The 24,771-nt window shown below is 50.1% G+C and overlaps 1 protein-coding gene across 3 annotated transcripts in view; it reads right to left on the bottom strand.

Annotated features, from left to right (window-relative positions):
• The window catches only part of LOC139273098 (tyrosine-protein phosphatase non-receptor type 14-like), a 303,219-nt gene that overhangs the window by 36,021 nt on the left and 242,427 nt on the right, over positions 1-24,771 (bottom strand). For 2 of the 3 annotated variants that reach the window (XM_070889466.1, XM_070889465.1), the window contains 5 exons: positions 23,231-23,290; positions 21,908-21,971; positions 18,928-19,006; positions 16,803-18,274; positions 15,883-16,029 (listed from right to left, as the gene is read on the bottom strand). In XM_070889466.1, the coding sequence (XP_070745567.1) occupies positions 15,883-16,029; positions 16,803-18,274; positions 18,928-19,006; positions 21,908-21,971; positions 23,231-23,290 (1,822 nt within the window). The remainder of the gene's footprint in view (positions 1-15,882; positions 16,030-16,802; positions 18,275-18,927; positions 19,007-21,907; positions 21,972-23,230; positions 23,291-24,771) is intronic. The other variant, XM_070889467.1, reaches the window with a different exon arrangement.

Genomic DNA, 24,771 nt, shown 5'->3' with positions numbered 1-24,771 from the left:
GTAGAGCTTGAAGCTCAGCTCAGGCCCCAAACAGGATGATAGTGCGATTATGTATCACGGACTTAGTCTGAGTAAGTTAACAGGGAGAGGGAAATAGAGTTGGGGGCTAATGTGTAGAGTTTTTGAACAGGAAGGCTTCAGTACTATGGATATTGAGTTGAAGGAAGTTGTAGCTCATCCAGGATTTGATGTTGGCTAAGGAGTTGTATAGCACAGAAATGGTAAAGTAGTAAAGGATGGTGGCAGAGAGATGATCTGGGTATTATCAGTGTACTGGTGAAAGCTGATTGGATGCCTACAAATTATATCACTAGGGTAGCATGTAGATGAGGAAGAAAAGGGGGCCAAGCACGGATCCTGGACCACACCCAAGGTGACCATGCAGGGGGGAAAAAAAGAGACAATTTTAGGAGCTGTGTTGGCTTTGTTGGAACTAGTAAGTATGGTACCAGACTAGGACAGCGCCACAGAGTTGGAACACAAGAGGAAAGATATTGAGATAAATAGAATGGTCAATTGCATCTAACAATCAGAAAGGTTAAGGAGAATGAGAAGGAATTCTCTGTCACAGTCACATAGGATGTCATTGACAAGTGAAACCAGGGAGGTCTTGGTTCCGAGGATTCAAAAGGTAATGAGATTGAAGGGATTTAAAGACAGTGATGGGAGAGATAGGCATGGAGCTGGGTAGTGATGGTACATTCATGAGCAGGGAGAGGAAATTGGAGAAAGCAGAAGGATTAAGGGTGTGATTTTTGAGAAGAGGGGTTATGAAAGAAGTGCTGAATGGTGGAGAGGAAGCCATTTGATGATGTCAGCAAGCAAGGGATTTAATTGTACAGGACATTAAATGGTCCAAAATTCAGGAGCTGTGAACCCAAACCATAGCCCCCACTGATGAAATGTTTTTGACACGGTTGACCACTATCTTTCTCCAACGCCTCTCCATCCTCGTCCAGCTGGGTGTGACTGCACTCGCCTGGTTCCATTCTTATCGATCTAATCATCGCCAGAGAATCACCTGCAACGGCTTCTCTTCCTACCCCTGCTTGTTACCTCGGGTGTCCCCCAAGGATCTATCCTTGGCCCCCTCCTATTTCTCATCTACATGTTGCCCCTTGGCGACATCATCCAAAAACACAGCGACTGTTTCCAAATGTACGCTGATGACACCCAGCTCTATCTCAGTACCACTTCTCTCGACCCACTCCTCGGTCTCTAACTTGTCAGACTGCTTGTCCGACATCCAGTTTTGGATGAGCAGAAATTTTCTCCAATTGAATATTGGGAAGACCAAAGCCATTGTTTTCGGTCCCTGCCACAAACTCCGTTCCCTAGCCACTGACTCCATCCCTCTCCCCAACTTCTGTCTGACGCTGAACCAGACTGTTCGCAACCTTGTTGTAATAGTTGACCCTGAAATGAGCTTGCGATCACATTTCCACAGCATAACTAAGACCGTCTATTTCCACCTCCATAATATCGCCTGTCTCTCCCCTTGCCTCAGCTCATCCGCTGCTGAAGCCCTCATCCATGCCTTTGTCACCTCTCGACTTGACTATTCCAATGCACTCCTGGCTGGCACCAAGTCACGCTCACCCATCACCCCTGTGCTCGCTGACCTACATTGGCTCCCAGTTAAGCAATGCCTCAATTTCAAAATTCTTATCCTTGTTTTCAAATCCCTCCACGCCTCGCCCCTCCCCAATCTCCCCCCCCCCACTCCCCAATCTCCTCCGAGATGTCTGCGCTCCTCAAATTCTGCCCTCTTGAGCATCCCTGATTATAATCGCTCAACCATTGGTGGCCGTGCCTCCTGTTGCCTAGGCTCCAAGCTCTGGAACCTCTCTTTCCTCCTTGAAGATGCTTCTTAAAACCTACCTCTTTGACCAAGCTTTTGGTCACCTGCCCTAATTTCTCTTTATGTGGCTCGGTGTCAAATTTTAGGTCTCATTATACTCCTATGAAGCGCTTTGGAACGTTTCACTACGTTAAAGGCGCTATATAAAGTTGTTGTTGTTGTATTGAATAATTATTTTTTAAAGCTGGATAAAGATCTAGGTATGAACAGGACCAAAGGTTGAAGGTATAATTGTAGGTAGAGATGATCAAATTCAGCATGACTCCTGTTGACTCCTGTAATGCACAAGGGCCAAGGATATGTAATTTATGAAAATCAACTAGCCTGGGTTGAATAATGTTGGTTATAAGGTTAAATATATATTCTGGAGTGTTGTTTGACTACCTTTTAGGATCAGAGAGAAATTTCATACAACTTTCTTCTCGAGATTAAGCAAATTGGACACAGGCTATGTGAGAGCAAATGAAAAGAATGGGTGGAATGCCTTTTTTAATTCCTTGCTTTCTTATGTTCTTATATTGAAAAGAATTTCCACTGTTTAAAAAAAAGCTTCAAAGTTGAAATAGAGAACAACCACAGGCTGCAAATGGCCTGGTTGAAAGGAAAGGTTATGAAAATGCTGCCGTCAATCAAACAGACAAGGGCAGATCCACCTCTAGGCAATGGCACTTTCACAATGAGACAGTCCGGCAATACTCTAAGGTATTGACACGTATGCTTCAAATGTATCATTGAGCACACATCGCATTTCAAAACTGGCAAAACTAAAACCCATCATCCTGAAATGGAGCTCCACTCTCCAGTCACACAAGCTCCATGAATGCTAAAATAATAGTGGTGGAAATTAGAAATTTTTACCAACCCTAATTCCATACATCGCTTGCTCTCAAAATTTTTGAAAAAGCTTTTAACCAGCATTTTGCTGACAAGTGAAGACTAATCAGAAGAACCACATTGTGGGGAGTTGTATGTGGGGGGAAATTGCTGCACAAGCCTTAATGAAAGAAAATTGATAACAGCCAGCAGAAATAACTTCACTAAAAATAAAAACACATGACTGATTCCTTCATGAACAACCACCCACAATTACTTTTTATAGGCAACGCCCACACTCATTCCATCATTGTATTTGTATCCATTTCACTCTCAATACTTATCCTGGAATACATTAATACCAATTAATTCAGATTTATTTTCCAAAAGGGTCATATTCAAATTGAATACTATGGATCATTAGTTAATACTACAAACAGATCAGTTGAAGAATGGCTAAACAGGAACAACTACAAAGCAGTAATCTTACTTAAAGCTGCACATTATGTCATGGAGCAGGAGAACAAAGATCAAGTGATTTATATCAAGAGTATGAACCCATCTGCTGCTGTGCCATCACTCCAAAGCTTCTGTAACTTTATGAAATATCTACATGTACGTACACACACATATATAGAATACACATACACGCATAGAAAGAATACACACACACAAGTTATAACATGGAAACAAGCCATTGGATACAACTAATCCATATCACCGTTCACGCTCTATGGAAGCAAATACTACCACCGCTCAGTTACCAACCCTGTTACCATAACCCTTCATTCCACTAACCAATCTAATATTAAATGTTGAGTTAGTTTCTGTCTTAACTACTAACCCTGGAAATGAATTCAACAGCCACACAATTCTATGTGTAAAGATGTTTCTCCTGCTCTCTGTTCTAAATCTTGTTTCAAGTCCAGGGACTTGAGCACATAAATCTAGGCTGACACACCAGTACCAAGGGAGCACTGCACTGTCGGAGGTGCCGTCTTTCGGATGGGACGTTAAACCGAGGTTCGGTCTGCTCTCTCAGGTGGACATAACAAAAACAGATTATCTGGTCATTATCACTTTGCTGTTTGTGGGAGCTTGCGGTGCACAAATTGGCTGCCGCGTTTCCCACATTACAACAGTGACTACACTCCAAAAGTACTCCATTGGCTGTAAATCGCTTTGAGATGTCAGTTGGTCATGAAAGGTGCTATATAAAGGGAAGTACAGGTTGAGAATCCGAAATCCGGAATTCCAAATTTCGGAATGTTCTGGAATCTGGACCGATCCGTGGCGGGGTCGTCCAGAATCTGGAAAATGATCCGGAATCCGGACATTTTTTTAAACCAAATTAACCGCTGAAAAACAATTTAAAAATAAAAACTTTAACTTACCTTTTTTTGCAGGTCTTCAACGCAGGTTTTTACCGGCCGCCGACCCCTGACCCGCAGCTGAACCCGGAACTATTGTGCCCCCCCCACCAAGGCCCCCTGATTCTTACCTTGGCTCCCCCCACACCTTATCTCGCCACCCCGCCCCCCCTTACCTCAGCCCAGGAGTTTCTAGATTCATGACATCGGAAAGACATTCCGAAATCCGGAGATACCCCAAATCTGGAACGGCCTTGGTCTCGAGGTTTCTGGATTTTGGAATCTCTACCTGTATTTATTTGTACTAGAAAAATGCCCTGATTGTGTCTCTATGATCACATGGCCTGATTACTGATTGGCTCCCTTGGAGGATAAGACACACCCAGCAGTTTCTCTGGAATGTGTAATTAGAACCGACAAGCCCAAGTTCTCAGTGACTTTGCAAAGTGTAATTTGAGTCATTGTGACTGCCGACCCCAGGCCTTGAGTGATCTCTCCCCTTCCCACCCAAGCCCAAGTTCTTCCCCCACTCCCCACCCAACCCAAGTTCCTACCCCCAGCCAAAGTTCCTGCCCCATCCCAATCCAAGTTCTTGAACCCCCCCCCCAGCCGAAGTTCCTGCCCCATCCCAGCCCAAGTTCTTAACCTAACCTCCCCCCGACCATAGATGGGGCACTGTATGTGGGTCACAGATTGTTAACAAGTTTATTGGGTATGAAGTGAATATCGACTGTGTCGTGACTTCCGGATTTCAGCCACTCCAATGATGCCCCTTGTTACACACTCACCGAGCTTTGCGAGAAATTGTGTGTGTGTGTAAAAGGGGGTGGGGTTGGAAGAACGTTTTCTCTCTTCCCTCTGATCCCCTCTACTGCATCCTGTCTCTCTCTCACTCTCTCCCCCCTCAGTCTCTTTCTCTCTCTCTCCGCCCCTCCCTCAGTCTCTCTCGATCTCTCTCCCCTGCCTCAGTCTCTATCCCCCAGTCTCTCTTCCTCTCCCCCTCAGTCTCCCTTTCTCTCGCCCCCAGTCTCCCTTTCTCTCGCCCCCACCCAGTCTCCCTTCCTCTCCCACCCCCCAGTCTCTCTTCCTCTTCCCCCCCCAGTCTCTCTTACTCTCCCCCCACCCCCCAGTTTCTCTTCCTCTCCCCCCCCAGTCTCTCTTCCTCTCCCCCCACCCCAGTCTCTCTTCCTCTCCCCCCACCCCCCAGTCTCTCTTCCTCTCCCCCCCAGTCTCTATTCCCCCCACCCCCAGTCTCTATTCCTCTCCCCCCCCCCCACAGTCTCTCTTCCTCTCCCCCCCCCCGCAGTCTCTCTTCCTCTCCCCCCCGCAGTCTCTCTTCCTCTCCCCCCACCCCCGCAGTCTCTCTTCCTCTCCCACCCCCGCAGTCTCTCTTCCTCTCCCCCCCCCCGCAGTCTCTCTTCCTCTCCCACCCCCGCAGTCTCTCTTCCTCTCCCCCCCCCGCAGTCTCTCTTCCTCTCCCCCCCCCCGCAGTCTCTCTTCCTCTCCCCCCACCCCAGACTCTCTTCCTCTCCCCCCACCCCAGTCTCTCTTCCTCTCCCCCCACCCCAGTCTCTCTTCCTCTCCCCCCACCCCAGTCTCTCTTCCTCTCCCCCCACCCCAGTCTCTCTTCCTCTCCCCCCACCCCAGTCTCTCTTCCTCTCCCCCCACCCCAGTCTCTCTTCCTCTCCCCCCACCCCAGTCTCTCTTCCTCTCCCCCCACCCCAGTCTCTCTTTCTCTCCCCCCAGTCTCTCTTTCTTTCCCCCCCATCTCTCTTTCTCTCCACCCCCCATCTCTCTTTCTCTCCTCCCAAGTCCCTCTCTCCCCAGTCTCTTTCTCCTTCCCCAGTCTCTCTCTCTCGCTCTCTCTCTCCCTCCCTCCCCCGGCCGCTCTCACTCTCTCTCCCTCCCCAGTCTCTCTCTCCCTCCCTCCCCAGCCTCTCTCTCCCTCCCTTCCCAGGCTCCCTCTCCCTCCCTCCCCAGTCTCTCCCTCCCTCCCTCCCTCCCCAGTCTCTCCCTCTCTCCCCAGTCTCTCCCTCTCTCTCTTTCTCTCTCCCTCTCCCTCTCCCCAGTCTCTCTCCCTCTCCAGTCTCTCTCCCTCTCTCCCTCCCCAGTCTCCCGCTCTCTCTTTCTCCCCAGTCTCCCCCTTTATCTCTCTCTCTCTCCCCAGTCTACCCCCCCCCACCTCTCTCCCAGTCTCTCTCTCTCGCTCCCGTCTCTCTCCCTCCCCAGTCTCTCTCCCCAGTCTCTCTCCCTCCCAAGTCTCTCTCTCCCCAGTCTCTCTTTCTCTCTCTCTCCCCAGTCTCTCGTTCTCTCTCTCTCCCTACCTCCCCAGTCTCTCTCTCTCCCCCCAGTCTCTCTCTCTCTCCCTCCCTCCCTCCCCAGTCTTTCTCCCCAGTCTCACTTTCTCTCTCTCACTCTCTCTCGTTCCCCAGTCTCGCTCTCTCCCTCCCTCCCCAGTCAGTCTCTCTCTCCCTCCCCAGTCAGGCTCTCTCTCCCTCCCTCCCCAGTCAGTCTCTCTCTCCCTCCCTCCCCAGTCAGTCTCTCTCTCCCTCCCTCCCCAGTCAGTCTCTCTCTCCCTCCCTCCCCAGTCAGTCTCTCTCTCCCTCCCTCCCCAGTCAGTCTCTCTCTCCCTCCCTCCCCAGTCAGTCTCTCTCTCCCTCCCTCCCCAGTCAGTCTCTCTCTCCCTCCCTCCCCAGTCAGGCTCTCTCTCCCTCCCTCCCTCCCCAGTCAGGCTCTCTCTCCCTCCCTCCCTCCCTCCCCAGTCAGCCTCTCTCTCCCTCCCTCCCTCCCCAGTCAGTCTTTCTCTCCCTCCCTCCCCAGTCAGTCTTTCTCTCCCTCCCTCCCTCCCCAGTCAGTCTCTCTCTCCCTCCCCAGTCAGTCTCTCTCTCCCTCCCCAGTCAGTCTCTCTCTCCCTCCCCAGTCAGTCTCTCTCTCCCTCCCTCCCTCCCCAGTCAGTCTCTCTCTCCCTCCCTCCCTCCCCAGTCAGTCTCTCTCTCCCTCCCTCCCTCCCCAGTCAGTCTCTCTCTCCCTCCCTCCCCAGTCAGTCTCTCTCTCCCTCCCTCCCCAGTCAGTCTCTCTCTCCCTCCCTCCCCAGTCAGTCTCTCGCTCCCTCCCTCCCTCCCCAGTCAGTCTCTCTCTCCCTCCCCAGTCAGTCTCTCTCTCCCTCCCTCCCCAGTCAGTCTCCCTCCCTCCCCAGTCAGTCTCTCTCTCTCCCCAGTCAGTCTCTCTCTCTCCCCAGTCAGTCTCTCTCTCCCTCCCTCCCCAGTCAGTCTCTCTCTCCCTCCCTCCCCAGTCAGTCTCTCTATCTCTCCCTCCCCAGTCTCTCTCTCTCTCTCTCTCTCTCTCTCCCCAGTCTCTCTCTCTCTCTCTCTCCCTCCCTCCCCAGTCTCTCTCTCTCCCTCCCCAGTCTCTCCCTCCCTCCCCAGTCTTTCGCTCTCTCTCTCCCTCCCTCCTTCCCCAGTCTCCCTCTCTCCCCAGTCTCTCCCTCCCTCCTTCCCCAATCTCTTCCCCAACTCTCTCGCCCTCTCTCCCTCTCTCCTCCCCAGTCTCTCTCTCCCTCTCCCTCTCCAGTCTCTCTCTCACACTCTCTCTCTCTCTCCTCCCAAGTCCCTCTCTCCCTCTCTCTCCAGTCTCTCTCTCTGCTTCCCCAGTGTCTCCCTCTCTCTCTCTCTCTCTCTCTCCCTCCCCAGTCTCTCCCTCCCTCCCTCCCCATCCTCTCTCCCTCCCTCCCCAGCCTCTCTCTCCCTCCCTCCCCAGCCTCTCTCTCCCTCCCTCCCCAGCCTCTCTCTCCCTCCCTCCCCAGCCTCTCTCTCCCTCCCTCCCCAGCCTCTCTCTCCCTCCCCAGTCTCTCTCTCCCTCCCTCCCTCACCAGTCTCTCTCTCTCTCCCTCCCTCCCTCCCCAGTCTCTCTCTCTCTCCCTCCCTCCCCAGTCAGTCTCTCCCTCCCTCCCTCCCCAGTCTCTCTCTCCCTCCCTCCCCAGTCAGTCTCTCTCTCCCTCCCTCCCCAGTCAGTCTCTCTCTCCCCCTCCCTCCCTCGCCAGTCTCTCTCTCTCTCTCTCTCTCTCTCCCTCCCTCCCTCCCCAGTCTCTCTCTCCCTACCTCCCCACCCAGTCAGTCTCTCCCTCCCTCCCCAGTCAGTCTCTCTCTCTCCCTCCCTCCCCAGTCAGTCTCTCTCTCCCTCCCTCCCCAGTCAGTCTCTCTCTCCCTCCCTCCCTCCCCAGTCAGTCTCTCTCTCCCTCCCTCCCTCCCCAGTCAGTCTCTCTCTCCCTCCCTCCCCAGTCAGTCTCTCTTTCCCTCCCTCCCTCCCCAGTCAGTCTCTCTCTCCCTCCCTCCCTCCCCAGTCAGTCTCTCTCTCCCTCCCTCCCTCCCTCCCCAGTCAGTCTCTCTCTCCCTCCCTCCCTCCCCAGTCAGTCAGTCTCTCTCTCCCTCCCTCCTTCCCTCCCCAGTCAGTCAGTCTCTCTCTCCCTCCCTCCTTCCCTCCCCAGTCAGTCTCTCTCGCCCTTCCTCCCCAGTCAGTCTCTCTCTCCCTCCCCAGTCTCTCCCTCCCTCCTTCCCCAGTCTCTCCCTCCCTCCTCAGTCTCTCTCTCTCTCGCTCTCTCCCTCCCTTCCCAGTCTCTCCCTCCCTCCTTCCCCAGTCTCTCCCTCTCTCTCTCCCCCAAGTCTCTCACCCTCTCTCTTTCTCTCTCCCCAATTTCCCTCTCTTTCTCTCTCCCCAATTTCTCTCTCCCTCTTTCTCCCCAGTCTCTCTCTCTCTCTCTCTCACTCTCTCCCTTCCCAGTCTCTCAGTCTCACTCTCTCCCTTCCCAGTCTCTCAGTCTCCCTCTCCCCCTCCCCAGTCTCTCAGTCTCTCTCACTTCCCAGTCTCTCAGTCTCTCTCTCCCCCAGTCTCTCTCTCTCTCTCTCTCTCTCTCTCCCCCAGTCTCTCTCTCTCTCTCTCCCCCAGTCTCTCTCTCTCTCTCTCTCTCTCTCTCTCCCCCAGTCTCTCTCTCTCTCTCTCTCTCTCTCTCCCCCAGTCTCTCTCTCTCTCTCTCTCTCCCCCCCAGTCTCTCTCTCTCTCTCTCTCTCCCCCCCCCAGTCTCTCTCTCTCTCTCCCCCCCCAGTCTCTCTCTCTCCCCCCAGTCTCTCTCTCTCTCTCTCCCCCCCCCCCCAGTCTCTCTCTCTCTCTCTCTCTCCCCCCCAGTCTCTCTCTCTCTCTCCCCCCAGTCTCTCTCTCTCTCTCCCCCCCAGTCTCTCTCTCTCTCTCTCTCTCTCTCTCTCTCTCCCCCCCAGTCTCTCTCTCTCTCTCTCTCTCCCCCCCAGTCTCTCTCTCTCTCTCTCTCTCTCTCTCCCCCCCAGTCTCTCTCTCTCTCTCTCTCTCTCGCCCCCCCAGTCTCTCTCTCCCTCTCTCCCCCAGTCTCTCTCTCTCCCTCTCCCTCCCCAGTCTGTCTCCCTCTCCCTCCCCAGTCTCTCTCTCTCTCTATCTCTCTCTCTCTCTTCCCCCCCCCAGTCTCTCTCTCTCTCTCCCCCCCAGTCTCTCTCTCCCTCTCCCTCCCCAGTCTGTCTCCCTCTCCCTCCCCAGTCTGTCTCCCGCTCCCTCCCCAGTCTGTCTCCCTCTCTCTCTCTCTCCCCCCAGTCTTTCTTTCTCTCCCCCAATCTCTCTCCTCTCACACTCTCTCTCCCCAGTCTCTCACACTGTTCCCCCCTCCAGTCTCTCTCTCTCTCTCTCTCTCTCTCTGTCTGCCCACTCCAGTCTCTCTCTCTCTGTCTCCCCCCTCCAGTCTCTCTCTCTCTCCCCCCTTCAGTCTCTCTCTCCCCCCTCCAGTCTCTCTCTCTCTCTCCCTCCCTCCCGAGTCAGTCTCTCTCTCCCTCCCTCCCCAGTCAGTCTCTCTCTCCCTCCCTCCCTCCCCAGTCAGTCTCTCTCTCTCTCCCTCCCTCCCCAGTCAGTCTCTCTCTCTCCCTCCCCAGTCTCTCCCTCCCTCCTTCCCCAGTCTCTCCCTCCCTCCTCAGTCTCTCTCTCTCTCGCTCTCCCCCCTCCCTCCCCAGTCTCTCCCTCCCTCCTTCCCCAGTCTCTCCCTCTCTCTCTCCCCCAAGTCTCTCGCCCTCTCTCTTTCTCTCTCCCCAATTTCCCTCTCTTTCTCTCTCCCCAATTTCTCTCTCCCCTCTTTCTCCCCAGTCTCTCTCTCTCTCTCACTCTCTCCCTTCCCAGTCTCTCAGTCTCCCTCTCCCCTTTCTCTCAGTCTCTCTCACTTCCCAGTCTCTCTGTCTCTCTCTCCCCCAGTCTCTCTCTCTCTCTCTCTCTCTCCCCCAGTCTCTCTCTCTCTCCCCCACTCTCTCTCTCTCCCCCACTCTCTCTCTCTCCCCCAGTCTCTCTCTCCCCCAGTCTCTCTCTCTCTCTCTCTCTCTCCCCCCAGTCTCTCTCTCTCTCTCTCCCCCCAGTCTCTCTCTCTCTCTCTCTCTCCCCCCAGTCTCACGCTCTCTCTCTCTCTCTCTCTCTCCCCCCCAGTCTCTCTCTCTCTCTCTCTCCCCCCCAGTCTCTCTCTCTCTCTCTCTCTCCCCCCAGTCTCTCTCTCTCTCTCTCTCTCTCCCCCCCAGTCTCTCTCTCTCTCTCTCTCCCCCCCAGTCTCTCTCTCTCTCTCCCCCAGTCTCTCTCTCTCTCTCTCTCCCCCCCAGTCTCTCTCTCTCTCTCTCTCTCCCCCCCCCCCAGTCTCTCTCTCTCTCTCTCTCTCTCCCCCCCAGTCTCTCTCTCCCTCTCTCCCCCAGTCTCTCTCTCCCTCTCCCTCCCCAGTCTGTCTCCCTCTCCCTCCCCAGTCTCTCTCTCTCTCTCTCTCTCTCTTCCCACCCCCCAGTCTCTCTCTCTCTCCCCCCAGTCTCTCTCTCTCTCCCCCCCCAGTCTCTCTCTCTCCCTCCCCAGTCTGTCTCCCTCTCCCTCCCCAGTCTGTCTCCCTCCCCAGTCTGTCTCCCTCTCCCTCCCCAGTCTGTCTCCCTCTCCCTCCCCAGTCTGTCTCCCCCCAGTCTTTCTTTCTCTCCCCCAATCTCTCTCCCCAGTCTCTCACTCTTCCCCCCTCCAGTCTCTCTCTCTCTCTCTCTGTCTGCCCCCTCCAGTCTCTCTCTCTCTGTCTCCCCCCTCCAGTCTCTCTCTCTCCCCCCTTCAGTCTCTCTCTCTCCCCCCTCCAGTCTCTCTCTCTCTCCCTCCCTCCCTCCCGAGTCAGTCTCTCTCTCTCTCCCTCCCTCCCCAGTCAGTCTCTCTCTCTCTCCCTCCCTCCCCAGTCAGTCTCTCTCTCTCTCCCTCCCTCCCCAGTCAGTCTCTCTCTCTCTCCCTCCCTCCCCAGTCAGTCTCTCTCTCTCTCCCTCCCTCCCCAGTCAGTCTCTCTCTCACTCCCTCCCTCCCCAGTCAGTCTCTCTCTCCCTTCCTCCCTCCCCAGTCAGTCTCTCTCTCCCTTCCTCCCTCCCCAGTCAGTCTCTCTCTCCTCCCTCCCTCCCCAGTCAGTCTCTCTCTCCCTCCCTCCCCAGTCAGTCTCTCTCTCCCTCCCTCCCCCCAGTCAGTCTCTCTCTCCCTCCCTCCCCAGTCAGTCTCTCTCTCCCTCCCTCCCCAGTCAGTCTCTCTCTCCCTCCCTCCCCAGTCAGTCTCTCTCTCCCTCCCTCCCCAGTCAGTCTCTCTCTCCTTCCTCCCCAGTCAGTCTCTCTCTCCCTCCCTCCCCAGTCAGTCTCTCTCTCCTCCCTCCCCAGTCAGTCTCTCTCTCCCTCCCTCCCCAGTCAGTCTCTCTCTCCCTCCCTCCCCAGTCAGTCTCTCTCTCCCTCCCTCCCTCCCCAGTCAGTCTCTCTCTCTCTCCCTCCCTCCCCAGTCAGTCTCTCTCTCTCCCTCCCCAGTCTCTCCCTCCCTCCTTCCCCAGTCTCTCCTCCCTCCTCAGTCTCTCCTCTCTCGCTCTCCCCCTCCCTCCCCAGTCTCTCCCTCCCTCCTTCCCCAGTCTCTCCCTCTCAGTCTCTCGCCCTCTCTCTTTCTCTCTCCCCAATTTCCCTCTCTTTCTCTCTCCCCAATTTCTCTCTCCCCTCTTTCTCCCCAGTCTCTCTCTCTCTCTCACTCTCTCCCTTCCCAGTCTCTCAGTCTCCCTCTCCCCTTTCTCTCAGTCTCTCTCACTTCCCAGTCTCTCAGTCTCTCTCTCCCCCAGTCTCTCTCTCTCTCTCTCTCTCTCCCCCAGTCTCTCTCTCTCTCCCCCACTCTCTCTCTCTCCCCCACTCTCTCCCTCCCCCAGTCTCTCTCTCCCCCAGTCTCTCTCTCTCTCTCTCTCTCTCCCCCAGTCTCTCTCTCTCTCTCTCCCCCCAGTCTCTCTCTCTCTCTCTCTCTCCCCCAGTCTCACGCTCTCTCTCTCTCTCTCTCTCTCCCCCCCAGTCTCTCTCTCTCTCTCTCTCTCTCTCTCTCTCTCCCCCCCAGTCTCTCTCTCTCTCTCTCTCTCCCCCCCAGTCTCTCTCTCTCTCTCCCCCCCCAGTCTCTCTCTCTCTCTCTCTCCCCCAGTCTCTCTCTCTCTCTCCCCCAGTCTCTCTCTCTCTCTCTCTCCCCCCCAGTCTCTCTCTCTCTCTCTCTCCTCCCCCCCCCAGTCTCTCTCTCTCTCTCTCTCTCTCCCCCCAGTCTCTCTCTCCCTCTCTCCCCCAGTCTCTCTCTCCCTCTCCCTCCCCAGTCTGTCTCCCTCTCCCTCCCCAGTCTCTCTCTCTCTCTCTCTCTCTCTCTCTCTCTTCCCACCCCCCAGTCTCTCTCTCTCTCCCCCAGTCTCTCTCTCTCTCCCCCCCCAGTCTCTCTCTCTCCCTCCCCAGTCTGTCTCCCTCTCCCTCCCCAGTCTGTCTCCCTCCCCAGTCTGTCTCCCTCTCCCTCCCCAGTCTGTCTCCCTCTCCCTCCCCAGTCTGTCTCCCCCAGTCTTTCTTTCTCTCCCCCAATCTCTCTCCCCAGTCTCTCACACTCTTCCCCCCTCCAGTCTCTCTCTCTCTCTCTCTGTCTGCCCCCTCCAGTCTCTCTCTCTCTGTCTCCCCCCTCCAGTCTTTCCCCCTTCAGTCTCTCTCTCTCCCCCCTCAGTCTCTCTCTCTCCCCCCTCAGTCTCTCTCTCTCTCCCTCCCTCCCTCCCGAGTCAGTCTCTCTCTCTCTCCCTCCCTCCCCAGTCAGTCTCTCTCTCTCTCCCTCCCTCCCCAGTCAGTCTCTCTCTCTCTCCCTCCCTCCCCAGTCAGTCTCTCTCTCTCTCCCTCCCTCCCCAGTCAGTCTCTCTCTCTCTCCTCCCTCCCAGTCAGTCTCTCTCTCCCTTCCTCCCTCCCCAGTCAGTCTCTCTCTCCCTCCCTCCCCAGTCAGTCTCTCTCTCCCTCCCTCCCCAGTCAGTCTCTCTCTCCCTCCCTCCCCAGTCAGTCTCTCTCTCCCTCCCTCCCCAGTCAGTCTCTCTCTCCCTCCCTCCCCAGTCAGTCTCTCTCTCCCTCCCTCCCCAGTCAGTCTCTCTCTCCCTCCCTCCCCAGTCAGTCTCTCTCTCCCTCCCTCCCAGTCAGTCTCTCTCTCCCTCCCTCCCCAGTCAGTCTCTCTCTCCCTCCCTCCCCAGTCAGTCTCTCTCTCCCTCCCTCCCCAGTCAGTCTCTCTCTCCCTCCCTCCCCAGTCAGTCTCTCTCTCCCTCCCTCCCCAGTCAGTCTCTCTCTCCCTCCCTCCCCAGTCAGTCTCTCTCTCCCTCCCTCCCCAGTCAGTCTCTCTCTCCCTCCCTCCCCAGTCAGTCTCTCTCTCCCTCCCTCCCCAGTCAGTCTCTCTCTCCCTCCCTCCCCAGTCAGTCTCTCTCTCCCTCCCTCCCCAGTCAGTCTCTCTCTCCCTCCCTCCCCAGTCAGTCTCTCTCTCCCTCCCTCCCCAGTCAGTCTCTCTCTCCCTCCCTCCCCAGTCAGTCTCTCTCTCCCTCCCTCCCCAGTCAGTCTCTCTCTCTCTCCCTCCCTCCCGTCTCTCTCCCTCTCCCCCTCCCTCCCCAGTCTCTCCCCCTCCCCCCCCGTCTCTCCCTCCCTCACTCTCCAGTCTCTCTCTCTCCCCCCGCCCCCCAGTCTCACTCTCGCTCCCCCCTCCAGTCTCTCTCTCTCTCTCTTTTCCTCCCGCAGTCTCTCTCTTTCTCCACCATGTCTCTTTCCCTTACGCTCTCCCCCCCCCAGTCTCTCGCTCTCACCCCCCCCCCCCATAGTCTCTCTCTCTCTCTTTCTCCACCCTGTCTCTTTCCCTTACTCTTTCCCCCCCCAGTCTCTTTCCCTTACGCTCTCCCCCCCCAGTCTCTCGCTCTCCCCTCCCCCCCCAGTCTCTTGCTCTCCCCGCCCCCCAGTCTCTCGCTCTCCCCCCCCCAGTCTCTCGCTCTCCCCCCCCCAGTCTCTCCCTCTCCCCCCCCCAGTCTCTCCCTCTCTCCCCCCCCCAGTCTCTCCCTCTCTCTCCCTCCCCCCCTCCCCAGTCTCTCCCTCTCCCCCCCCAGTCTCTCCCTCTCTTCCCCCCCCCAGTCTCTCCCTCTCTTCCCCCCCCCCAGTCTCTCCCTCTCTTCCCCCCCCCAGTCTCTCCCTCTCTTCCCCCCCCCTCTCCCCCCCCCCCAGTCTCTCGCTCTCCCCACCCCCCAAGTCTCTCGCTCTTCCCCCTCCCCCCCCAGTCTCTCGCTCTCCCCACCCCCCAAGTCTCTCGCTCTTCCCCCCCCCCCCCAGTCTCTCACTCTCCCCGCCCCAGTCTCTCGCTCTCCCCACCCCCCCCCCCGCCCCTAGTCTCTCGCTCTCCCACCTCTGATGTTTTCTCTCCCACAGAAGGCTGTGTAAATGTTTGTGTAATCACAGCGATATTCTAGGCAAAAGTTCTGAAGATAATCCAAAAGTTAGAAACAGCTCGAGCGGCAATGAACTCCACACGGCTCGTGGTTCGGCACCACATCCAGCTTCCACATACTTGGCACTGCGCATGCGTGACCGAATCGACCAAAGGAGGGCAGAATCCAATGCGCGCATGCACAGAAGGACACACAAAAAAATAGTGCAAATAATCACTCTGCATAAAAATGTAAGCCTTTTTTTTGGTATCTATAGCCCTCAATGACAGGAAACAGTCTGTCCCATCCTTTCATGGTTTAAAACACTTCTATCTTATCTCCTCATAATCTCTGATGGTCTAGTGAAAAGAATACTAAATTTTCTTCATATTTGTATTTCCTCCTGCCAGGCAACATCCTAATCTGTGTTGTACTCTCCCTAAAGCGTCGAAATCCTTCCTTTAGTGTGAAACCCAATACTGATGTCTTAAGATTTAATTTAAGCATGGATTACCTCTTGGCATTTATATTCTATACCACGTGATAAAACCTGGAATACCATTACCGTTTTAATGGTCTTATCAACCTGGCATTTAATGTCCTGTGAATCTGTATCCCCAAACCACTTTACTTGTCCACAGCACCAAGCCTACTCATTTACTGCTTTGACTATGTAATGTGAATTCAGAGTATAATTACAGCTGTTACTTTTTAACCAAAATACCATAAAGTTCATAGTTTGTTTTATTCTATTTAGGGGTTTTATTTTTGCTGACAGCCAGTGTGCTCCATGTTGTTAATGTCCAATGATTCCAAACTGAAGGATTGATGGTTGGGACACCACCACCACAAGTTTAGCAAGAGATAAGCAAGATGATTCCTAGGAATAGTACATGATTAATGTGAAGGATTAGATGTTATAATTTTTGTCTATTTCTGAGAAGTTGTATGCAAATAAAGCCCACTACCAAGTTAATGAATTAACAAATAATTTGAACTAAACAACATAATTATAGCTTAGCAAAAAGAGGGAAGTTAGTACTCTAGACACTGTAGATTTCTCTCTTTGTGCTTCAAATATTACTTACCCTTTCATCCATTGGGACCTTTGAAGTGTCATCTTGGCTGTCCTCAAGAACTGGGACTCTAGCCATTGATAGGCCATTGAGTGCAGCCCACTTCAGTGGCCCTATCTTCTGGGCTTCTGCTGCTGCTAGTTTCTGCTTTTCTAAATTCTTGGGATAGAAAAAGACAAACTCACATCATTGGGGCTGATACTCAAAGGGAAAAAACATTTATCTTGTTTTCAATCTGCTGAACAAAGGTATTAAACCCAATGATCATTACACATAGCATTCTTTTGAATGTACAATTCTGGCCTGTTTCCGCACACAATATTTGCTTCTCATTGGTAATACTGCTCTGTTTAAAAAGTGTTAAACTTCAGCAAATTAAGTGCCAAGTTTCACTTTCTCAAGAAGTAAAGACAACAGGTGTAGGGACAATATAGGTTCTGAATCAGACAGTGGCTTGGTACATCTGGATTGGGACAAATAGTTGAACTAAATAATTTATGGGATCATTGAAATGAATTTGGATTTAAAAGATGGAAACAACACTGGAAAGAGTTTTTAAATAGGCTGGGTTCAAACTCAAAATCAGTTAAACCTGGACCAGAAGGATGTAGATTTGATTCTAATGTTCTAAACAAATAGATCACCAACTTCTGAAGGAATTATAATAAGTCTGTTCTATGTTTTCTTCCTGCTGAAACCCAACACATGAATTATTTCTATAAATAATTGAGATTTTAATCAACTATCTCTACATATGAAAAACATGTTTTTTAATCTTTTACTGCTTTGACTATGTAATGTGAATATGAGTCACTGCACCTCCAACCCTTTGTAAATTAAATGTAAATGTTATATTATATCAATTTTCTAAACCAGCTTTTTCCAGCTGTATAAATACATATCAACAATACTAAAAAGTAAACGAGAATTACCCTCAACATGATTTCTCTTTCAACAATGCTGTCTTCAGTAGAAAAGAGTTCAGATACAGGTCTTTCTTTGACTGGTTCTTTTTTGACACGCTCTTTCACACTAGTGAGATCAGGCTCAGAAATGGACGGCCCAAGTGAGGACCCATTAAGTATCATTTGTTCATTTCGTGAGAAGGCATCTAGTTCAGGACCTGGCAGTTTGGTTCGGACAATAAATTCTGCCATTTTAGCTTGTTCTTGTCTTAAGGCTCCATTGCTGATACTCTTTTTGTTTCCTGGGTATTCAGGAGGGGGCTTGTTTGGTATTTTTGCCAATGCTGCCTGCAGCTGGGCTCTATAGTCCATATTGTCATTAAATGTTGGTATTTGAACATCATAGTCAGGGGTCTCATCTTCATCTTCACTCTCACTGCTGTGAATTAGCATTGTGGCATCTGACAGTGTCTTCTTGTGATGATATGGAGGGTGCTGTTGAATCTCTTGGACCTGGTCCTCTTGGCGTCGTTGATCACGCATGGTGTTCCTGCGCTGGGGGACTGAAGCACTTAAAGTCTTCAGTGCCATGGCCTCCATACCACGTACCATGCTGCTGATTACCTCTAGGCTATGACGTTTGTGAACAGCTGCATGATGTTTGGCTGTTGTGAGGGGCTCACTGACCTCCTGCAAGGACTGGTGCACCACAGGCGAACTGTCCTCTTGGAATGTCTTCACAAAGAGCTGGACTCTCCGGCTGACTAAATCAGGGCTGCTGCCACTAACGTACTTGTGGCGGTGACTGGCAAGATCTGGCGTACTGGTGGCAGGCCGAGGACGTGGGTACGGAGGAGGTGGTCTACAAAAATGGTTTCTCAACATATGGGTAGTACTGTAATTCTGAGTACCCTGTAATTGCATATTGGCAAGTTCTGGTGTGCTTACTGTGTGTGAGATTGCACTATTTGCTGCCCGGGTAGGTGTTGGTTGGCTGGCATTTAGTTGGGCAGAAGTGGCTACAGGTTTGTTGTAACTGTGCTTTGACCCATAACGAGAGGGATACTGGGATCGCTCCCTGATCTCTGGCTGACTGTAAACCATAGCTTCCGGCTGGTTGTATGCATGAGTGTTCCCAATATTAAGGTTCCTCAATGACTGGCTTTGACAATCCATATGAATGACACCTCGCTTCATTTGCCTCATTACAGTCTCATAGTCAGGTGTAGGCCTATATGAGGGCACAATGATAGCGCTGTGCCTGTGGCTGGGGATGTAATCTGCACGCATGATGTCACTTCCAGGGATGCTGAGATTAGAGGACACTGGAGATGCCTGGATGAAGTTTTGTGAATGATTCAACGAGTTCATGCTAGGAGCACTATACACACTGCCATTTGGCACAGTTCCATTCATGTAATTATACTCCATTGGACATCTGTCCAGGCTACTCTGAGATCTGTAGTAGAACCCCTCCTCATTGCCATGGTAAATACTATCTGTATAAAACAAAGAATGCAAAATTAAAAATGATGATTAAAGGTAAATAAGTTAAAGCTTTATTAGTTCAAAGGTTACTGAGGTGACATCTTAATCTGCAATGATATGGCTAGCTTTATATACTCAAACCATATACCACAATAAAATATTCAAATTTCTGCTGCAAATTACTTCTGGGAAGATTCTGCCCTATACTGATTGTATGCATAGTCTCGTGATACTCAATGCCAAATGAGTTTTCTCAATGCATTCATTGCATAATCCCATTAAATCAATAGTATGAATTTAGAACTGTGAGTGAGTACAACTAAAAACATACTCAATTCAAATAAATCTTCCACCAGCTGTCACTGACATAATGAATAAGACCAGTTTTTTCTCTTAACCTAATTGAATCCAGTTACCATTTGTTCCTCCCTCTTTCACCTTTTCTCCCTCCCCTTCTGAACTTATTACAGTTAATATTGTATTATTAACATTGTACAGTTCCTCACACCATTCATGTGAATATTTTGGGAGCGAGTGTTGGTAGATCATTCAGTTACAGAGGCTACCATAACGAACCTCATTTGAATCACCACCTGACATCTATAGCATTCTTCCAGCAGAAAAGTCAGCACTAGATATGCCAAAAACAAAATAGGAGGAATACCTTGCGAGGTGTTTGTTTCAGTATAATGCTCTCCATACTGAACGTGCATTGGTGGCAGTATAAATGGCTGTTGCCTTGGCTAAAAACAAGCAATAACAATTATATGAATATGAGAAACAGAACTACTTATATTTAAGTACATTAATACTGCTACTAGTTTCATACTGTATCAAATCTGAAAATTTAAAGTATTTTTACACCACTTCCAAATGAAGATTAAATGCATTATATTATCACAATATCGGAGGAGATTCACTAAACCACCCCTCTCTTCCCTTTGCCTTCATGACATTAATGTTTGACAGGTTGGCTGTGGTTTAATAAATTATTAGCCCTGGGATGCTTCATTATTTTTTGGACACAGAAAACAAATCCTCTGCTGAAACAGGGGATATCAAACTGGTCAGAAACTGAGATAAATTAGTATGTTATTTATTCCAAGGTTGCCTATTCCCAGAACATTCATATTAGGCAGACAATTTGATTTGAATTGTTAGAGGGTGAATTTCCTCGGGACTTCTTCCGTTCAGTCACCGTAATTTCGACGGAAACCCCACTAATACGAGTAAACGGGGTTTCCACTGTACTTCTACCTTTACATCGGTGGAGTGGAGGAAGCCAGCAAAACATTCCGGTTTTAGATTTGTTTAAGATAGGTATCACTCTTAAAATGAAAAATGCTTCGACAAATGCAAAATGTTAATGGAATTAACTGGCCAATTAAATGGTGCACTTTGATTGAACTGCAGTTATAGATTACATCAAGGTGAATTGGCAACTGTAAAAGCAGTTCAGTGTGTAAGGGTTCCACAGCCAGATGTGTTCAACTGCATTACTCTACAGCAGTGACCCAATAATAGTTTTTTTTTAAATACCCATACCCTTACTGTGTATATAAAAAAAATCCGTTTAAAATTTGTACAGTGCTGGGTCTAAATCCTGAAATTCCCTATCTAATATTATCATAGAAGCACCATCAACGCGAGGACTGCAGCAGTACAAGACAGCGACCCATCACTGTCTCAGGCCAACTGGTGATGGCCGAATAATGCACCCTTGTCAGAGTCACCACATCCCAACAACAGATTTGGACAGGTGCTGAACTGTTATGCTGTTAATGCCAAATACTCAGAGCTGGCTAGGATTATGAATTAACACAAATACTTGTTTGAAAATTGAATGCCACCTTTGTTCTCTGGTTATAATGAGAACAGCTGTTAAAATCCAAAGAAGTAACTTTAAATCTAATTCAGTCATACACCATTGGTAGAAATTTCCATTAATACATATGTCAACATAACTTAACATTTAAATACATTTTTGTAAATAATCTCTAGAAGTTCGTCACCCAAGGTCAGAAGAATGCAAGAATTTATATTGCTGAAAGTCTTTGTTGAGCTGCTTTAATGGCTCATTTGGTGAAGGCAGCAAGTCAATCAGTCAAACAAAGCAGAAGCTCCCGACTCAGGGTACAATCCTGGTGCTGCACACTGCTCGCGTCTAATGAGGCCGGTGGCAGGACCACGGGAAATTGGTCCACCGACCTCATTTGTTTGTTAATGGCGAGCTGCAGTCACCAGTCATGGTCCAAGATGCAGCTAGCCAGTCCCGGGAGCCACCGAGATCGGCCGGCTCAGAGTCCGAGTCGGAGGTTGAGGATTGGGGCAGTCAATTGGGACGCAGACGAGCATTGTCCCACAAATTTAACATGGAGCCGGGAGGAACAAGGGTTAAGTAAAAAAAATAATTTTCCAGAGACAGCCTTGGTTTGGCTGACAAGTGCCTGAGAATACTGACCACAGATTGCACGCCGCATGCTGTGGGCAATCACAAATTAATTTTGCAAAGAGGAGCCTCAAGCAGGCGTAAGGTCCTCTATTTACATGTGTAAAGGGCCCAACACCTGTTTCAGGCATGGGCTTTGGACTCCAATGCAGCAACCGTTACCAATGTAGTGGGTGGTGCACCTCCAGTGTGGAATGGGCACATGCTGGCCCCTGCCATATTGGACTCTGGCAGCGGTTTCACACCTGTGTGTGGCACGATTCAATCTCTAGGCCTTTATGCATGCCGAGTTAATTGATCTCAGCTGAGGTGGCAGTAAGAGTGCTACAATTGACTTCGCAGCACCCCTGGGCGAGGGAAAGTAAAAATAATCCTTTGCTCCTGCTCCTGATTTTCTAGATACTAGGGCTGCAAAGTACATGTGTGTGGACTAGAGTGAGAACACAATCACACATGGCTATGGTGCCCTTCCACAGCCAACTCTTGCTGTTCAGACACATGAAGGAGCCTGCTAGCTGAGTTACCAGAGGGCAACCTGCACTCAGGAGTAGAGGAGGGGTGAAAAGGGGGGATAAACTCTATCAGAAAAAATATTTCTGACGATGAGCTTCGATACCGATGTTATATTAATGAAAGTACTATTCGTGTGGTCTTAAACAAGTTAGTACAGCATTGATTCCACTCCTTCTAGGTATCACTAGCACATTTAGCAAATAATATATCATATCTTAACAACGCCACTAAAGATATCCATCACATAATTACTGCACCAACTTTATCTCTATTTTACTTCTAAATGACACAAGAATCCTGGGTGGGTTAGATCCTTTCCTAGAATATTTTCTAGTGAACTATATCTGAAGTGGACCAGGAGACAAACCGTCTACAACATAAAGCAATTTGAGAGACAACCTTTTAATATAGTAAAAGAAAAACATTTCTGAACATTTACAAGTATTTATGTTCAGAGAAAAAGAAAAAAAGAAACCAAGTCAATACAACTTGACTACACCGAGATTCCTGATGCATAAAAACGAGAATTGAGTTCAGGATTCTTAATAACAGGAACAAATTTTATAAAATAAGATGTAATTTAGAAGATTATCGCAAAATTGCTAATGTAAATAAGTGACTGTTTGCTTTTATTAATTATGCTATCCAATGCCACATGTAGCACTGGTGGCAGCAAGCATACCAAAGATGATCTGCTCCATGTGGGTCGTCTCCTGATTGGCGTTGGGGAACTTGACTGTGTTTGTCTGTGAGAAAATACAACAAAATGTTAGCAGTTCAAAAAATACTCATCATAGATATGAGAACGAAGGGACTGAATTGATGGAATTCCCTTTTAACACAGCTAGAGTGCAACTTGAATAATCCTTCTGTCTGAGTGGACAGAGAGGAGCTTACTGCAGTTAACTTACAAACACATGCTTCATAGATTGCAAGTCTCCAGGGAAAGAGGTAAATTCTTCACAAATAAGTCCTTGTGTCATTATACAACAGATTCTAGATTTCTTTCTGAAAATATGGGTGTAAGTTCTTGCAAAAGGTAGCTTTGACATGTAACAATTATAACATAAGGAGGTACTTATTAACCTTTTGAGATCATGCTCAAATGTTCTTTCAACCAGCTTGTGCAGAGTACCCCTTGTATTGGTACACAGCACATCATAATTTTTTACCAACAAAACATCCACCATGGACACAACAGCCACTTTCACGTTGTTGCTATTCTACTGATCTTTTCCTTGTGGCAATTGTCTTGTGAGATTGCTTTAACTGGTCTTTGCAAATGTTATAAATATAAAATCATTCGGCTTTAAAAACACTAAAAATGTGTATTATCAGGTTCTAAGGCACATTATTCTAGTAAACTGCATCAAAAATACTAGGTTTTTATTCAATGACTTTACATAAATGAATACTTTAAATGAAATATATATATATATATATATATTTCAAATAATCTTTATATGACCCAAACATCACTGGAAGTGCCACTGGGTAGTTGTAGCTAACCTTGTACCAAAACCAAGGCACTTATCAATAAAACAAGAATGCAAAAAATTAATGTGCAGAGCTACAGTTACAGGGAAGTTTAGTAGTATAAGGACTGCCTGAATTCTCAATATTTCTGCCTATATTATGCTGGACATGTTAAACATTCCCTTGCTTTAACTGGTAGATAACTGCAACTCTAAAATGCTGAGGAACTGGCTGAACCCAGTCTCAAGCCCCGATATTAACCTAAACCATCCAGAACAAGTCGGACACCCGATTTACACAGCACCTGATTTTATGCTCCATTTGGATTTAAACTAGCTCTTTATTAGCTTTTAGACTCTTTAATTACTAATATATTGTATTTAATACATAAAATTTTAATAGGAAAAATAGTGTAAAACCCCCAATCTAAGAAAAAAACCTCAGAAAAACATGCTATTAGTGGTGTTAGGCTTGAACATAAGGAACAGTTAAATGAAGGGGGAGTTAGGAATGTGGAAGGAATGCTTACATGTAGGCAGAGAGAGTGGGAAATTTCTTCTTATCATCACATTGAGTGTTAGAACCAGAACTGAAAGCAAGAATACTTTCTGATTAAATGTGCCCTTATGTGGGTTCTTTCTCAGCAACCAAAAATAATTAAGATACAAGTGTGAAAAGGATACAAGAACAATGAATCAAAAGAGGTACAGTTCAGATACATGCAAACACACAGAACCTGGCTTGTGAAGTCAGGCTCAAGTATAAAGTCCATGTTAGTCAGCCTGAATAGATTTCTGAATCAACTTTTCAATTAAAGTGATTGACTTAAAGAATTAGATATTCTTTATATCTATAAATATATAAATAAGTATAGATAACACACGGGGGGGGGGGGGGGCGAAATTAGGTTACACCCTGTTTGGGGGTGGTAACCGAGGGGAGGCGGGACTTCCTGCGCCTGGCGCGGATGTCCCTCCCTGGCCGTGAAATTGTGGTTCCCGCTCCTCACAGCAATGTCACACTTCCCTTGGGGTGGGTTCGGCAGCGTTAGGCAGCTTCTCCGCGTAGCGCTGACACGTTTCAACGCCCCTCCCTTTCCGTTAATGGGGAGGGGCACTGCGAACTCTGCACGGCCATTTCAAGGCCTCCACTGGGCCACCAGGGCTGCATGCACCCCTGCACACTGTCTCGGTGCCGGAATCCACGATGGCGGATCGGACCACGTGACAGCAAAGCAGAACGGGCCAACCGGTGAGCCGGCCGAAGAAAAAGAATGGCGGCATGCGGCGCAGCACACCTCCCCTTTAACTTCCTCCCCAGTAGTGGAGGTTGGCCCAATGTGCGACCCGCGAGGCTGGCACGGACATCGCCCACGGCAGCCTCACGGGGTGCTGGCCAATTTCAGCCGTGGGACGGAAAGGGGTCGCAGCGCACAACGAAGATGCCATCGCCGGAGGCGCGGTGTCCTGGGCACTACCAGCAGAGCGCTGCGCTACCATGTTCACGCCCCCACTAACTCCCACGCCATTAGGGCCCCTGCTGCCGGGCGAAAACAGAACAAGGGAATGTTGGCCCCAAGGACTTTTCACAAAATGTGTGAGGAACTCATAAGATTTCTTTGCCACCAAGATAGAGACTATCTGTTCAGCTGCTTCCCCCTCTTTCCCTTGCCTGCCTCCCCTAACCCTGAAATCTCTGTCCTTATCTAGTTTTTCTCTCATCTCCTCCCGTGGCCGCTCCAAGCTCATTTTGTTTGAGACCCACCTCTTACTCCCTTGACCCCATTTCCACTAAACTGCTGACCACCCAACTTCCCTTCCTGGCCCCCATCCTGGCTGATATTGTAAATGGCTTCCTCTCCCCAGGAACTGCCCCTTTCCCTTCAAAACCACCATCACCCCCAACTACTCTCGATCCCTCTGACCTTGCAAACTAATGCCCATCTCCAACTCCCTTTTCTCTCCAAAATCCTTGAACGTTCAAATTTAAAGTTCTCATTTAATTTAATCTCTCCAAGGCCTTGCCTCTCCCTATCTCTGTAACTTCATTCAGCCCTACAAACCTTCTTCC

This window comes from Pristiophorus japonicus, chromosome 9, assembly GCF_044704955.1.
Source record: "Pristiophorus japonicus isolate sPriJap1 chromosome 9, sPriJap1.hap1, whole genome shotgun sequence".
Classification (NCBI taxonomy): Eukaryota; Metazoa; Chordata; class Chondrichthyes; family Pristiophoridae; genus Pristiophorus; species Pristiophorus japonicus.
The sequence above is the reverse complement of the archived record's forward strand: the minus strand, read 5'-3'. Positions and strand labels throughout refer to the sequence as shown.